At 44.8% G+C, this 15959-nt stretch overlaps 1 protein-coding gene across 1 annotated transcript in view; it reads left to right on the forward strand.

The window, feature by feature from the left end:
- Positions 1 to 1904: 1904 nt before the first annotated feature.
- The window catches only part of LOC136144259 (ATP-binding cassette sub-family C member 4-like), a 167867-nt gene continuing 153812 nt past the window's right edge, over positions 1905 to 15959 (forward strand). Inside the window, exons 1-3 of the mRNA XM_065902006.1 lie at positions 1905 to 1978; positions 6745 to 6855; positions 7563 to 7683. Coding sequence (XP_065758078.1) covers positions 1905 to 1978; positions 6745 to 6855; positions 7563 to 7683 — 306 coding nt within the window. The remainder of the gene's footprint in view (positions 1979 to 6744; positions 6856 to 7562; positions 7684 to 15959) is intronic.

A 15959-nucleotide genomic window follows, 5' to 3' on the forward strand; every position in this document is an offset into this window, starting at 1 on the left:
CCACAAACCTTGATGTTTCTTCATTTTGAATGAAAGGGAACAAAAGCCTCTGAGCTGGTAAGATGACCACACAAATAACTTATCGCTTATGAGTGAGGGCCCAAGATTTTGTTCTCAGTCCTACAGTCATTGATTCATTCAGATGGCATATTCTTGGCACTTTTCACACACTGACCATCCATCAATGAGACAGTCGTGCTGGGCTTGGACTTGAATACAAATCAAGATTCATCATTTACTGATTCGAAGACCTTAGAGAAGTGCTGTCTTTTGAGTCTCATTTTTCTCATCTGTAAAACAGAGATAACACCTCCTTCAATAGGGCATTGTTTAGGTTAAAAGTGAAGTAAGTTCCCCACAAATGCACATAACCTGTATTCTGTAACATATGCCACTGTTACTCTGCTAGGCAGACCCTGAGCTCATGATGAAAGAAATCATAAGGCAATCTCTCTGTCCCAAATTCCCCTTGTAAGAGGCCAGCAAAAAGCTTCCAGGAGTCCCCCCACAATGTAACCTGTGAGATGCAAGACATCTCACATTGTGGAGATCTCTAATGACAGCATGAATTCATCTTTTGAGATCATTTGAAGTCTTCTAATCTTCTGTTGCATTTCTCTAAATCCTGCAGCTCTATAACCATAGTCTGTGCTAAACCCTGTTGTTGGCCATTGTCAAATGTTTGGTGCCTGGTTTGTATTGGCCAAACCAAGGTCTTGTGCCCAGTGTACACTGAGGTGAAACAAACTGAAAAGTTGGAGTTCTGAGCAGAGAAAGGTTCATTGCAAGGGTCAAGCAAGGAGTACAGGATGTTCATGCTCAGAAGGCTGGAACTCCCCAGTGGATTTCACTGGAGGATTTTAAAGGCAAGCTGAGGGAGAGTCCAGGGTACTTGATTAGCTCATGTACTATTCCAATTGATGTTGAGGAGCAGGGTAATGTAACAGGGGTTATCATCATAAATCACTAGGTTCCAGTTTATCCTGGTCATCATGCAGTTAGCTTCTTCCACCCGGTGGACTTTTTAGCATCTGCAAAATAACTCAGGAATGTGCACCAGACCCTGTTATAAAGATTCTGTGACTGCTGTACGGCTAATCTATTGATAAAGTTTTTTTGTTATTATATGTTCATATTCTTCCAATTGTCTTTGGGCCAGCCTTTTGTGACTCAGAGGAGGCCCGGGAGACTGAAGCTTTTCTACAAACAAGAGACAGGCAGAGGGCATGCGGTGGGGGTACGGTCTATCTCAGGAAGGTCCCTCAGGGGTCCTGCTCCATTCCAGTTGGAGACCTTCCCGCAGTGCCCTTGTTTGGTCCTGAGGAGGGCAGCATGCCCCGAGGGTGGACTGCTATCTCCTTCTGCCAGCTTTCTCCAGGTTTCCTTTTCAGCTCATGGGGAGCCTGTGAGCAGCAGAGATGGGCGGGACCTGAGCCTCCCTTCTCCACCTTCTGGGTGACTCAGAGCAGGAACTTCCGCAGAGTTTGCAGCCAGGTGTGCTCCAGGGAGCTGGGCTGGTTGTGCCCCGAAGTCAGCCTGCCTGCCTTTATCAAAGATCTGGTAGCTTTTGCCTCCCACCTGTGTGGGGCTTCTGGAAGTATCTACTTGGGTGTGTCTTGGTCCAGCAGCCCCACACGTGGCACGCTGCATCCATCCTATGCCTGTGGCAGACCTGCACAGAGCGGGTGCCTCAGAGGTGGATTCGAGGCTGCTCAGTCCTGGGAGGCGGGACCTGGCCCACAAAGGGCCCTCCACTCTCAGAAGCAGGTGTTCTCAGGCTCCCGCCCAGTGGACCTGCAGGGCGGTCAGTCTCCAGCATCCCCTCCGGCGCCTCCAGGAGCAGCAGGAGCCCCACCGCCTCCTGAGCAGCGCGACCCTGGTCTGTGTCCGCCTTGGCCGGGAAGATGCTGCCCGTGTCCCCGGAGGTGAAGACCAACCCGCTGCAGAAGGCGAACTTCTGCTCGCGCCTGTTTGTCTGGTGAGCGCCCCGTCTGAGCTGTGACAATCACTGCGGGCACCTGCCTGACACTGCTGGCTTCTGTTGGGGACCAAGGGACAAGGAGAGGGTGCGCGCCCGGGGCCGGTGGCAGTAGGGCTGGGAGGAGGACCCAGGGACATGGTGTCCACCTTATCCAGCTGCCTCAGAGCCGCTCAGCAATTCACTGTCAGCTCTGAAATAAGCTGCAACTTTTACTCCAAACAAGCAGCTTATGAACAACTTTCTTTATCTAATCAGTGACCTGCACCTTTGCCATCTTCCAATAATATCCCAACCTTTCCCCATGTTCCTTAGGTGAACATCAGAGTTCCAAATGCCCTGTGCTCCCTCTCTCCCCCAGTCATGACCATGTCTTTCTTTCTCTTCCTGCCTCCCTCCCTGTGTCGTTGACTGTTTGTCCTGGTACCTAGTTGTGGTCAATTTCATGTGTGTACAAAACACAATTGTTTTCTATGAAATGAATGGGAATACCATTCTGGAACACCTTTTGCTTTTTCCTGGGACACAGAGCCAGGAGCAGACTGTCTATTTGACCACAGCCCCTTTCCCTATTGCAAATATCTCCACTTCCACCTTTGAGGACCAAACCATTGGGATGGGGTCCTTGAAACCTGTGGGGTCTTATTTAGATCTCTAGCTCAGAGAGCAGTGCATAGTCTTGATGTAGGTGGTCCTGTCCAGGAGTCCTATGGTCCTGAAACCACTGGAGGGTCCCTGAGCTGGGAGGAAATACACAGATGAAAATGCTGCAGAGAAGTGAAGCTCTTAAATGAAGTCTTCATCTAATAGCTTGGACTGCAGAAAGGCAGGCCTGAACCTTTGGACTTTAATCACACTTGGGTGATTATTAGGTCTTTTGTTTCTCGACCCTACCCCATTCATCTTTCCCACAAATTGTGATACTTCTTTTATGGGACAGTCTAGGGGATTCTCAGGGGGATGGCAGCTCCTATGCTTGTTTTGATGGTGGTGTATTCAGTGTATGTGGCTACATCTCTTGGCTATTTGATGACCCTTAAGGAAAGAGGGTCCTAGAAGAAGGAATATGTGTGAGCTGCTGCTGCTGCTAAGTTGCTTCAGTCATGTCTGACTCTGTGCGACACTATGGACAGCAGCCCACCTGGCTCCTCTTTCCATGGGATTCTGTAGGCAAGAATACTGGAGTGGGTTGCCATTTCCTTCTCCAGAATATGTGTGTGGTTACTATAAATAATAGCAAAACAGACAAATGTCTCCTTAACTTCAAGTAGGTTAAGAAACTCTCAAAGCACATTCTGTTTGTTAGTTTTGAAAATGTATGTGCATAGAAATGGAAGGTGAAGACTTTGGTTTTGGTTGGCACCCGTTTCCAGTTTTCCTTCTGGGGAGGAAGGAACCTCTTATTTCATACCTGAAGACACTGAAGCATAGAGGTTGAGTAAGTTGCCTACCATCACACAGCTAGTAAGCGGTGAAGTGAGATCTCAAACCAGGCAGCCTGGTTCTGGAGTCTACGCTTCTTGTGTATGTAATTGCTGTGCTTATCATGGAATTGGTTGCCTGGACTTGTGCAAGGGTTCTAGCCCAGGTTGAAACCCCTTATCAAGACTGGGGAGGTTCTTTTTCCACTTATATTCCCACAACCAATAAGTAAACCAATGGTGAGATTGGTAAAGCACAAGCTTTGCTCAGTGATGAAAGAATGGAGAAGCAATGAATGCATAATGAGGCTCTGTATCTACTGGAGGTTAGGCCTTCTGCCATTTGGGTCCTCACTAGTTCTAATCAGTTCTTATTTCTCTCTTTCCTTTTATGATTAAGCTTGAAACTCAGATAACAGCAGTTGGTTTCCATTCACGGGAGGGGCAGGGATATAATTCTGGCATAACAGCCTTTCCTTTTTACAGCTCCTTTTATCTGAGAGACTCTGAAAGGGTGAAGGTTGGTCTGATGGTGCTTCCTGCTGAGCATGGGTGTTGTCATATGTTGGGTTAGAGGAGCTGTATTGTTCCTGATTCAACCAGAACAAATCTGATTGTCACCAGGCTAGAGTCCCAGTTGCCCATAGCCCAGAGTAAAGACCATCTATGGCTTGACTGTGTTGGTTCTCCAAGAGATAAAACTGATGAGACAATTGAGGAATCATGGACCAAAGAGCAAGAGAAGGACAGTAACTGTAGGGGTTCTAAGAATGGCCTTAGAAGCTCAGGGAAGCTGGGAATCCTTCTTTTGAAACTGTCACAAATTTGTTCAGACAGGCCATTTTGACCTGAGTATTTAGCCAAGTGGCCTGTCTATTAAAAACAATTTTTTTCTTGTTGGAGTATAGTTGGTTTACAATGTTGTGTTAGTTTTAGGGATACAGCAAAGTGAATCAATTATACATATATCCACTTTTAAAAAAAAAGATTCTTTTCTTTAAAAGAGAAAAAGATAAAGGCTATTACAGAGGATCGAGTAGAGTCCCCTCTGCTATATGGTAGGTTCTTACTAGTTATCTATTTTATATATGCTTCCCTGTAGACTCAGGCAGTAGAAAATCCAGCTGCAATGCAGGGACCTGGGTTAGATCCCTGGGTTGGGAAGATCCTGGAGAAGGAAATGGCAACCCACTTTGGTATTCTTGCCTGGAGAATCCCATGGACAGAGGAGCTTAGCGGGCTACAGTTCATGGGGTTGCAGAGTTGGACATGAATATAGCAGCTTATATATGTCAATCCCAGTCTCCCAATTTGTCCCTTCTTCCTTTACACCCTGGTAAACATAAATTCGTTTTCTACATCTCTATTTCTGTTTGGTAGATAAGTTCATTTGTACTGTTTTTTAAGAGTCTGTGTAAAAGTGATACCATATAATATTTGTCTTTGTCTGCAAGTGACTTTCTCTGATAGTTGGGATGCATTCTCTTCTATCTGACCGCTTCTGTTAACATAGAAACAACAGGAAATGGTTGCTGAGGCACAAATTCCCCCTTGATCAGCCAGCAGGTAATCAAGAGCTTTGTAGTGGTCATGTGTCATGTGGGCCAGAGGATCCAGTGAAGATTTTGTCATTCTAAGGTTAGAACTGGTTCCTCTACTTACCCAGGCCAGTCTCTGACTTTTTTTTGTTGTTGTTGTTAAATACTTAGGGTATTATAAATTGTTTCTCATTCTAGGCTCACCAGGGATCCTACAAGAATGACATTGCTCTTACCAGTCCAGCTCCCCTCTTGACTAGATGAATGCCCCACTTTGATTCACAGGTGGTGTGCATGTAATTAAAATCTGAAAGTAACCTGGATCTGGTATGAACCATCTATAGCCCAGTGTCCCCTGGTAGAGTTTTCTTGGAGACAGTAGATGGCCCAATGTGGGTAACACATGCCACAGGAGCCCCAAGGAACAAACATCCCTCAAGGGCACGTACACTGTCTTTGAGTTTTCTTGAGTCATGTTTAGGCTCATGGTGGTGACCTTCCATCCAGGGCACTGGCTGCATAGCCAGACCCCTCCACGTTTGGTATGATCCTGTCCCCAGAGCCCATAAGCATGGTAACTATCTAGAGTCGGCCATGTCTGTAGGTGCAGGGCTCATAGTGAACGGTTGGTTGGACCCCCAGGAAACAGGGATTTTTGACTAACACATACACCTTTGTTGCAGAAGGGTGGCAATGGAGGCAACCTTGATGTCCCTAGTCAGAAGCCTGGGCTTGGAGGAATTAAACCTAGTTTGGTGATGCTGTCAGCTGTTAGCGGAGTTCCTTGAAAGTCTGGCGGGCTCTATTTTTTCCTGACTGAGGCTGATGGTGACAGATCCAACAGTCAGTAAAACTCCAGGCCTTTTGGATGTTTGAATGTTTCTTTTTAAGAGAAATGAATCTTCTAGGGAGTGATAGCAAGGAGGACCATAAGAAGAATCAACTGCAATTTAGTTAGGAAGATGTTACTTATCTTGAGGTTGTCTTCAGAATGTTGGGGTCAGAAAGAGGCTCTCATGAGTGTTCTGGCTGAGGGGAGTCTGACATGACTGTAAGGAGGTCAGGGTTCAGAGCCTGTTAGACTCAGGGTGTTGTGTCCATAAGCTAATTCCCTGTAAAAACTCCTCTGTGTTGACAGCTGTTCTGAAGAGATCTTGAGATGGCAGAGTTGCAGCTGCTTTGAATATGACTGGTGCTGACACTTTCGTCATATCCGACTCTTTGTGACCCCGTGGTCTGTAGCCTACCAGGATCCTTTCTCCATGAGATTTTCCAGGCATGAATGCTGGAGTGGGTTGCCATTTCCTTCCCCAGGGGATCTTTCCAGCCTAGGGATTGAACCAGTATCTCTTAAATCTCCTGCATTAGCAAACAGGGTCTTTATCACTAGCATCAACTAGCAATCCTTGAATCTGATACAGTTCAGAAGATTTAAGTCCCCAGTAATACAGGAACATATCTGCAGCCATACCCACAATGGCCTTTCAGCTCTCTTCTGCATGCCTGAACCACTGTTACTTTATTTTCATTTCTAAATGTATTATCTCCTTAATAATTAAAGTGGATGTACCATGTATGATCAGTAGGCCACAAACAGGCTTCTTTAATTAAGTTATATCATGTATAAGCCAGCATGACTTCCCTGTACCTAGAATGCGTGTGTGTGTTTGTAAGCACATGTCTAATTTCCACCATATCTTTGTATATTTAAAATGTAGAGTTTTTTAAAACAACATCCATGAATGTAAGATTCCAATTAGAGATGTGTAATTTGGATACATGTCACTCTCCTTTTAATGTTTAACAGGTGGCTAAACCCCTTGTTTAAAATTGGTCACAAACGGAAATTAGAGCCAGATGACATGTACTCGGTGCTTCCGGAAGATCGCTCCCAGCGCCTTGGAGAAGAGCTGCAAGGGTGAGCACAGGCAGCAGGGAGAAGGGAGGGAGAGTGAGAATTTCCACGTGGGGCTAAAGGTGTGGGGGAGGGGGGTTTTGCCTTCCTCTGAGTTCTTCTGAGCCTCCTTCCCTAACACTCCATGCTCACCCACCTCAGGCTGACCCTGGGCTTAGTTCTGTTCTGTTAAGTTCAGTTGCTCAGTCGTGTCTGACTCTTTGTGACCCCATGGACTGCAGCATGCCAGGCCTCCCTGTCTATCACCAACTCCCGGAGTTTACCCAAACTCATATCCATTGAATCAGTGATGCCATCCAACCATCTCATCCTCTGTCATCCCCTTCTCCTCCCACCTTCAGTCTTTCCCAGCATCAGGGTCTTTTCAAATGAGTCAGCTCTTTGCATCAAGTGGCCAAAGTATTGGAGTTTCAGCTTTGACATCAGTCCTTCCAATGTACACTCAGGACTGATCTCCTTTAGGATGGACTGGTTGGATCTCCTTGCAGTCCGAGGGACTCTCAAGCCAACACCACAGTTCAAAAACATCCATTTTTTGACGCTCAGCATTCTTTATAGTCCAACTCTCACATCCATACATGACTGCTGGAAAAACCATAGCCTTGACTAGACAGACCTTTGTTAGTGAAGGATTATCTTTCATTCTGGTCCCCTTCCCATTTTCCCTTTGGTGGACACGCTGTTTTTTACTGTGCTGTTTCTCATCGCAGGTACTGGGATCAAGAAGTTAAGAGAGCCCAGAAAGACGCACAGGAGCCTTCCTTAATGAAAGCAATCATAAAATGTTACTGGAAATCCTATTTAATTTGGGGATTGTTTACATTTCTTGAGGTAAAAGAGTTTCATACTGTGCATTGCTTTTTGATGTATGTATCTGAGTTCTGTGATGGACGGGACAGGTAGGGAGAGAGGCCAGTAGTCTAAGGTCTGAGGATAAACCTTCTAGGAAACATGATAGAGCTCAGAGGTTGTGTTTACCTCTGGAATGGACAAGGGCTGGACCTCCAGGGGTTACTATTTTTCTTTTAACTGATGAAAACAGTGTTGTGGAAAGATGGCCTTGAAATAAAAGGCAGTTTATATTATGTTAGAAAGTTCCTGGTGCTCAGTAGAAACGCTGACTGATCTTTGACCAAAAGAAGAGTCCAGTAGCCTCAGGCAATATGTGCCCTGTGATTTAGAGGGAGGTAATTTGGACCCGAGCCCAGACTAATATGCATTTTATGGCTCTCTTGTTATAATTTAACAAGGTAAAAATTGTTACCTTGACCAGGTCACATCTGATAAATGCTTTTCTAAGAAGATACCATCGCCTCTCCTCTTCCAGGGGAACAGAACCCAGGGCCTTGCATCTGCACTGTAGCTGCCCAGAACTCCTAAGAGCACACCTTTCCCCAGGCTGCCCCTTTCCCCGTGGGCTGGCACTGTGAGCCAAAGCCCCCGAGGGGAGGAGCTCCAGCTTCACTGTGAATTCTCTGCACCCTCCATGCTGATTTCTGTCCTGGCTGTGGGGTTGATTTCTGGTTGTGTCTTGGTAGCTGGCATTGGCAGAGGGTGTAGGAGGGGATGTGCAGGGCAAACCCGAGACAGAAAGCTGTGAGGTCAGTGACCTCCGTGACCCTGAAGATCCTGGGTTAAGACCCCCCCAGGGGACAGTCCACCTGGGGACACAGTGCCATCAGCCCCCTGTTCTGGCTGAGCCTGCTGGAGGTCTGCTGCAGACCCTCCTGGATGGCTCATGCTCTCCGTGACCCCTTAGCGCTGCCTTAGGGACACAGGCGGCCTGTGAGTGTGTGAGAGCAGGAGGGATGGAAGATGCAGTTGCTGTGAAAGGGGGGTTTTAGGTGGAGAAGGTGGTGAGTTGTCATCAGTATGTTGAGATGGGCCAGGTAGTTTACAGGTGGGCGGCGTGGCTCTTGTTTAAAGGCTGTGTTTGTACTGAAGGGCACTGCAGGCAGTGGGCAGCTGGGTAGGTGAAGTTTGACCCACATAACTGGACTGACAGAGAATCTGTCAGCTCCAAGGTGATTGGATGGTCTTGGGAGATGGAGTTCTCATTGATGATAGAAGTGGATTGGCCATTGTGCCAGAGGGTGGGACAGGTGTGTGGGGCAGAGTGCCACCTTAGAGAGGGCACTGACCACTGCAGTGCCTTGTGAAGGGCAGGGGGTGGGAGAGGGAGCAGGAGCCTTCAGGCTGTCCCAGCCCTTCTTTGTCCCAGGTGTAGCTGTCCTAGTGATGGTATTTCCACATAGTCACAGTAAGTCTGTTTGAAATACACAGGTGGCAAGCCTGTGTGGCCTGTTTGTGCAGGATTTCCTGACCTCACACAGTGGAGCTCTCATGAATTCTGCTTATCAGGAAACCCTGGGGCCTCGGTGTCTGCCTGTGGCTCTTGCCAGGTGCCTGGTTGGATGAGTGGTCTCCGGGTTTAATGTTGGACCATATTCTTGAGCAGGTCTTTCTCTGCTGTCCCTGGCCTTCTATTTTCTCTTTAGTACCAGATGCTAAAGAAGCTTGAAGGCAAGTGTGTCTCAAAGCAGAGCCCATGTGGCTGGGTTTGAACTGAGCTTCTGGTTTTTCTTGCTGTCCTGGGTTATTGGCTCCTTGGGTGGGGTCACTAAGACTTGGGTGGATCCCATCCTAATATGAGATTTGGATCATGGCTGTGGCAGCTCATGAGAGAAGCAGACATGGACAGAGAGGCCGCAGGATCTGGGGTCTTCCTGAGAGGGATCTGCCCCACTGTGGTGCTGGGTGTGTTGATTTCAAAGTTGTCCAGCCCCTGGAATACTTCCTGCTGAAAGTGAAAGTGTTAGTTGCTCAGTTGGTCTGACTCTTTATTACCCCATGGGCTATAGCCCGGCAGGCTCCTCTGCCCATGGAATTCTCCAGGCAAGAATACTGGAGTGGGTTGCCATTTCCTTCTCCAGGGGATCTTCCTGACCCAGGGATCAGACCCAGATCTCCTGCAGTGCAGGCAGATTCTTTAGCATCTGAGCCACTTGAAGGGTCAAGGAAGGTCCCTGGGGACTGCACAAGGTGCAAGTGGTAAAGCCCTGACCCCTCTTTTAGGAGCTTGGTTGTTGGGTGGTCATGGTGGAGAAGTGGGGAGTAGAGGACCATAAATGTAGGGGCTCATCTGTGTAGTAGTATTGCTAGTACTAGTAGCAGTACTAGTTAGCTAAATAATTGATTTTATGAAGCAACTTCCCATGTTGTGATCTATCTCTACTGCTTGTTGGTCTTTGTATGTTAGATAGTGGAAGATGTAAACTCAACCCAGAAGTCTCTAAAACACAAACATGTTTCCTTGGTGACCTCCAGCCCTCTTTCAATTTTTTGGCTGCACAGAACACCCCGTGAATCATCCATCATCCCAGGCAGTGTGGTCTTACCACCCACAGCACCAGCATGGCCTCCCAGGTACTCCTGGCAGCACCATTGGTATAAAGCAGGGTGACACCAGTCCAGGGTGAGGCTTTTAGGGTTTTAGGATTTTGAGATTTGAAAACCTCTGTCATATGAGAAGTGAGGAGTATCTCTACTGCTCAGAGAAACAAATGTCAGGCTAAGGAGCACTTGCCGGTTACCCCTATTTAGAACAGAACAACCAGAGAGTTCCCAGCACCCTGGCCCCTGTGTGCACCTCCACTGGGACCGCAGGTGGGGTGGAGAGGTCTCCATCTGCCCGGGGCCCTCGGAGTGGAGAGGAGGAGCCTGAAACCTCTGCCTGGGCCTGAGTCACAGAGATGACCTCCCCAGGTCATCAGCGCTTCTCTCTGAGAGGCGAGGTCTCCACTGCTGGTGTGTAAGTGGGGTGACCTCAGAGAGCCAGAGTGGGTTCACCCAGTCCCTTCCCCTGAGAAGGGAGGTGTGGCTGGGAGTTTTCCCCTTCCTAGGACCCTAAGAAGTCACCTGATCTTGTCCAGCCACTTGGCCTTTGTCTGAGGCCACTTTTACTGATGGTCTCTGGTCCAGGTGAAGGCTGGGAAGCACATGTGTGTGTAAACCTTCACTTTGGAGCTCAGCTGATGGGCAGGAAGTAAACAAAATCCTCTGCGTCGCACTGGGTTCTGTGCCTAGACTCAAGGCTGGTTCCCTGAGAGCTGCAGTGGGCTTTGCCTTTATTTCCCAACCCTTTCTTCTATGTGTCCCTCACTTCTGCTCAATCCAGGAGGCTGAGGAGCGACTGCTGGTGGCAGAGATACTCTGGGCTGAGAGCAATCACTGAGGACCACACAGCAAGGGAGAGGAGGAGGAGGAGGTGTTGAGCCAAGCAGACAGGGGCCTGCAGAGCAGACCTACTGTGTGCGCCCTGCTGGTTCCTGAGCACATAGCATTAGCCATTACGTGTTAGTAATATCCACAGTGATGACCTTGAGTTATAAATGAGGGTGATGGTTTTCAATCCACTTTCTTTTCTTTTTCTAAGCATATGTAAGTTTTTATTGCAAAATTAAGAGTTTTTAAAATTGAAGTATGATTGGCTTATAATGTTTTATTAATTTCTGGTATACATCATTAGTGATTTAATATTTGATATAGTATATAGTAATTTTAGTTACCAACTATCACCATACAAAGTTATTCCAATATTACTGAGTATATTTCCTATGTTGTATATTAAAATCCTGTGATTTATTTTAGTTATTTATCTTTTTCCCCCAATCCTCTTTTATTTGTTTTATAACTTGGTGTCTATACCTCTTAAGTTCCCTCACCTATTTCACTTTTTCACTTCACCCCCCTCAATCCATTTTCTTTAAGCAGTCATGGAGGTAGGTGACTCTTTTTTAAAAGACTGCATTCATAATGGTTAAGAATTTTTGCAATCTGCTTAGAAGGGAAACTTTAATTGCAGTCTAGAAAATTTGGCTTTTACACGTGATTTTTCTCAAGAGTTCTTGTTCTACTATGATCACCTGTAAGCAGCGATGAGTTTTCCAAGCCCTTTGTGAAACCAGCTTCTGCCATTATCAATAGAGTAAATCTCTGCCCTGGACTTCTGTTATTAAAAATGATGACATGATTTCAGAGCACTTTGAGCTGTTGTAGCTCATTTAGTTGTCCCAGGATTCCACCCAGAGAAGCAAGGCAGTTATTTCCATAGATAAGGACCTAGAGGCAAAGGGGTTTGTGGGGGTGGGTGGCACACGCACAAGAGATCCCTGGGGTCATGTGACTCTCAGGTGGCTGATGTGGTTTCTGAAGCACAGTCTTCTGATTCCTAGACCATTGTTCTCTGCATCATGTCCTGAGGCGGCTTCTCCTCTCACAGTCTCCACTGAGACTCAGAGTCAAGAGCCTTAACAGCTCCTGGCTCCTCTGGCAACTGCTTCCTATAGGGTTTTTTTTTTTTTTTCCCCCTGTAGATTTATAAAAATATTTCAAAAATATAGAAATTGAAGGGTAACACAATGTGTCACTGCAGAACAGGGCTCTCTGACAGGAAGATTGTTGTGAGTTGATTCTTTTTTTTGAGAAATAGACACAAGAGAAACTCTGAAGTCAGAGTAGAAGTTACTCTTCTATGAGGGATATTTGCATTGATAAAGGAAATCTCCATTTGTAAAGGTATCTCCCTGTCTATTGGGAAGAACCCCTGGAGAAGTGAAAGACTACCCACTCCAATATTCTGGCCTGGAGAATTCCATGGACTGTAAAGAGTTGGACATGACTGAGCACCTTTCACTTCACTTTTCACTCCCTCTCTGTACCAGAAAGAGAAGGATGGCTCTAAATCACAGCAGAATCCTGTTGAAGGACAATCTTCAAGAAGAATGAAAACTACATAACAAACCCAGCCCTACCCTAGTTTAAGCTCCTTTTCCTATTAACCTCTCATAGGGGCTACCTCACCTTTTCTTTTGTCTTTAGCTGAAGATGGCATTTAGGGTGGTGGCTTGGGCCATCTCAGGGAGTTACTCAGTTCTTCTTGATATTTCCCATGTGTATCAGAAATAGACATGATAATAAACTTCTGTTTTATTTTCTCTTGTTATTTTGTCACTTATCCGGGCTTCCCTCATGGTTCAGTGATAAAAAAAAACTCATCTCCCAATGCTGGAGACACAGGTTCAATCACTGGGTTGGGAAGATCCCCTGGAGGAGGAAATGATAACCCTCTCCAGTATTCTTGCCTGGGAAATCCCATGGACAGAGGAACCTGGAGGGCTACAGCCCATGGGATTGCAAAGAGTCAGACACGAATTAGCAACTAAACAATAATAATCAGCTAAGAATTCAGAAGGGTACAGGGAAATGTAACCTTAAGTCAGCTTCAATAATTGCCATAATGAGAAGTCTTGATTCATCTGAACCCCTACTTGCTCTCCCTTCCCAAGATTATTTTAAAGCAATTCCAAGATATATCATTTTTACCCATAAATATTTTAGTATGTATCTTTAAAACATGTAGAATCTCCCTCCCACTAAACATATTAACATAAACATTATTATTATGCATAAATATTAATTTTAATATCATTGTATCTAGTCAGTACTCAGAGCTGTCTTTTTCCCCCTTTTGCTGTTGGAAGCAGTATTAAACAAGGTACATTTGGCTGACATAGGTTATATAGATTGCTTTTCTGTTTCTTTCCACCCCATGTCTCTAAGTTGTTTGTCCTGTAGAGATTCCCACAGCCTGAATTTGGCTGATCACTTCTCCCCCTGTGTCAATTAACATATTCCTCTGGCACATTAGTTTGGTCTTTAGGTCTAAAAGTTTGATGTAACTCATTTGAATTTTCTTCACCCCTTTCGTCTATGTAGGAGGTAGGATTGTATACCTTCCTTATGAGGTACATAACATTGTGTGTGTGTGTGTGTGTGTGTGTGTGTGTGTGTGTGTGTGTGTGATGTTATGAGCTATTCATGATCCTTGCTCAAGGTCTATTAATTCATTAAGGGTTGCAAAATGAGGATGTTCTAAGCTCTTTGGTTAATCCTGAAATATATTTATAGGAAGAGTAGGGGAAATTAATTTTTTTACTTCTTAAAACCTATTTCCAAAATGATGTGTTGATTCTCTTCTGGGGCTAGTGAATTTTTATTGTTTGTTTGGTTTGGTTTTGTGAATATCAGTTTGAGCTCATGGATTTAAGCATTTCTGGTCTGCTTTAGTCCACCTCATCTGTTATGCTTGTGCCAACCTTGGCCATCTTTGGGCAGTGGGAGTCTGTTCAGGTTGGGTCCGAAGTCTTTTGCACATACTCTAGAAGTCTTTTCTAGTTTTTTGTTTTGTTTTCTTTTTGGTTTCTGTAGTAACAGGATATTTCTAGCTCATTTTGTACAGCATTTGCTTCATCCCTGGAATCATCCTTTTCTCCAAGCAGCCCTGGCTTCTTTTAGTGTGAAATGGTATTTAAAGACTATAGTCTGGGTGCTAGAGGTGCTTATTGTACTTGGTTATTGTTTCTCAGCTTTTTCATTAGACAAACTTAGAATACATTTTTTAAGGTAAATAAATATGTTTACATGGGTATTTAGAATCCAAGTCAGATGCAGATCACTAGTGTTTTTATTTTATCTTATTGCTTTTACATCTGTATCTCTTTTCTCCCATCATCTATTATTTGTCCCATGTCTAAGCCCAGTTCTCAATGATATCAACATAATTATTCATTTGTTTTACATTATAATGTGACTTCTGAAAACAGTTTAAGATTTTTTTTGCAGTTCATACTGTCTTCAGGTGGATGTATCACACAGAGAATGTGTTTTCAAGTTGTTTTGTTTAAAACCATTTTTGATAGTTCTTTTTTTGTAAGGCTCTGTCAATCAAAAGAATGGGTATATTTTTAGGTACTTTTGTTTAATTTTACTCTGAAATTTTAGGAATTGATTTTTAAACAATTATTTTATAATTATAATTCTGTATAGTGTTTTCATGATTCTAAAATCAAGAGAAGGCTATTTTCAAACAAGTTTGATATGCTTGTTAGCTCTATTCTAACAACTTCTCCTTTTAGAGGTAACTTTCCAGGCTAATTTTGATTAATCTTTTTATTAATATTTTTAAAATATAGTCTTTTCTAAACATTTTAGTTTTCCTACTGTGCCGAATGAAAAATTTTAATTTTGTCACTGTAATCTCTGAATTTGTATATATAAGGATTTTTCTAGAAGCATGTAATGTCATGCAACTCTGGTTGAAACTTTGTGATCCTTGGAACTCCTTCAGAGCAGATCTGTAACCATTCCAAGCTCAGATGCCATGACAGTTTAAGAGTTGAAGTTAGCAGATGCTTATGTGGGGTTAGTTTCTGCATCCAGAATCTACAGGGGGAGGAATTTTATCCACTATAAACAATTGAACCTAAACCACTTTCTGGAGGCTGGGCCTCGAGTGTTCAGTCCAGTTCAGTCACTCTGTCATGTCTGACTCTTTGCAAACCCGTGGACTGCAGCATACCAGGTTTCCCTATCCATCACCAACTCCCGGAGCTTGCTCATACTCATGTCCATTGAGTTAGTGAGGCCATCTAACCATCTCATCCTCGGTCGTCTCCTTCTTCTCCTGCCTTCATTCTTTCCCAGCATCAGAGTCTTTTCCAATGAGTCAGTTCTTTGAATTAGGTAGCCAAAGTATTGGAGTTTCAGTTTCAGCATCAGTCTTTCCAGTGAATATTCAGGACTGATTTCCTTTAGGATTGACTGGTTTGATCTCCTTGCAGTCCAAAGGACTCTCAAGAGTCTTCTTAAACACCATGATTCAAAAATTTCAGTTCTTCAGTGCTCAGCTTTCTTTATAGTCCAATTCTCACATCCATACATGACTACTGGAAAAACCATAGCTCTGACTAGACGGACCTATGTTGGCAAAGTAACGTCTCTGCTTTTTAATATGGTGTCTAAGTTGGTCATAGCTTTTCTTCCAAGAAGCAAGCGTCTTGAAATTTCATGGCTGCAGTCACATCTGCAGTGATTTTGGGCCTCGGGCGTCATAGTGCATTTATCCCCTCCCAGGTGATGCTAAGGTGCAGTCAGGATGAAGACCACTGTGTAAAAGATGAGTGAAGGCTGGGATGTCTAGAATCCTGATGGCTATGATTTCCCCAGATTCAGTGCTTTTCCTCCTTATCTCTGAATTTTTCTCAACT

Source organism: Muntiacus reevesi, chromosome 11, assembly GCF_963930625.1.
Source record: "Muntiacus reevesi chromosome 11, mMunRee1.1, whole genome shotgun sequence".
In the NCBI taxonomy this organism is placed as follows: domain Eukaryota; kingdom Metazoa; phylum Chordata; class Mammalia; order Artiodactyla; family Cervidae; genus Muntiacus; species Muntiacus reevesi.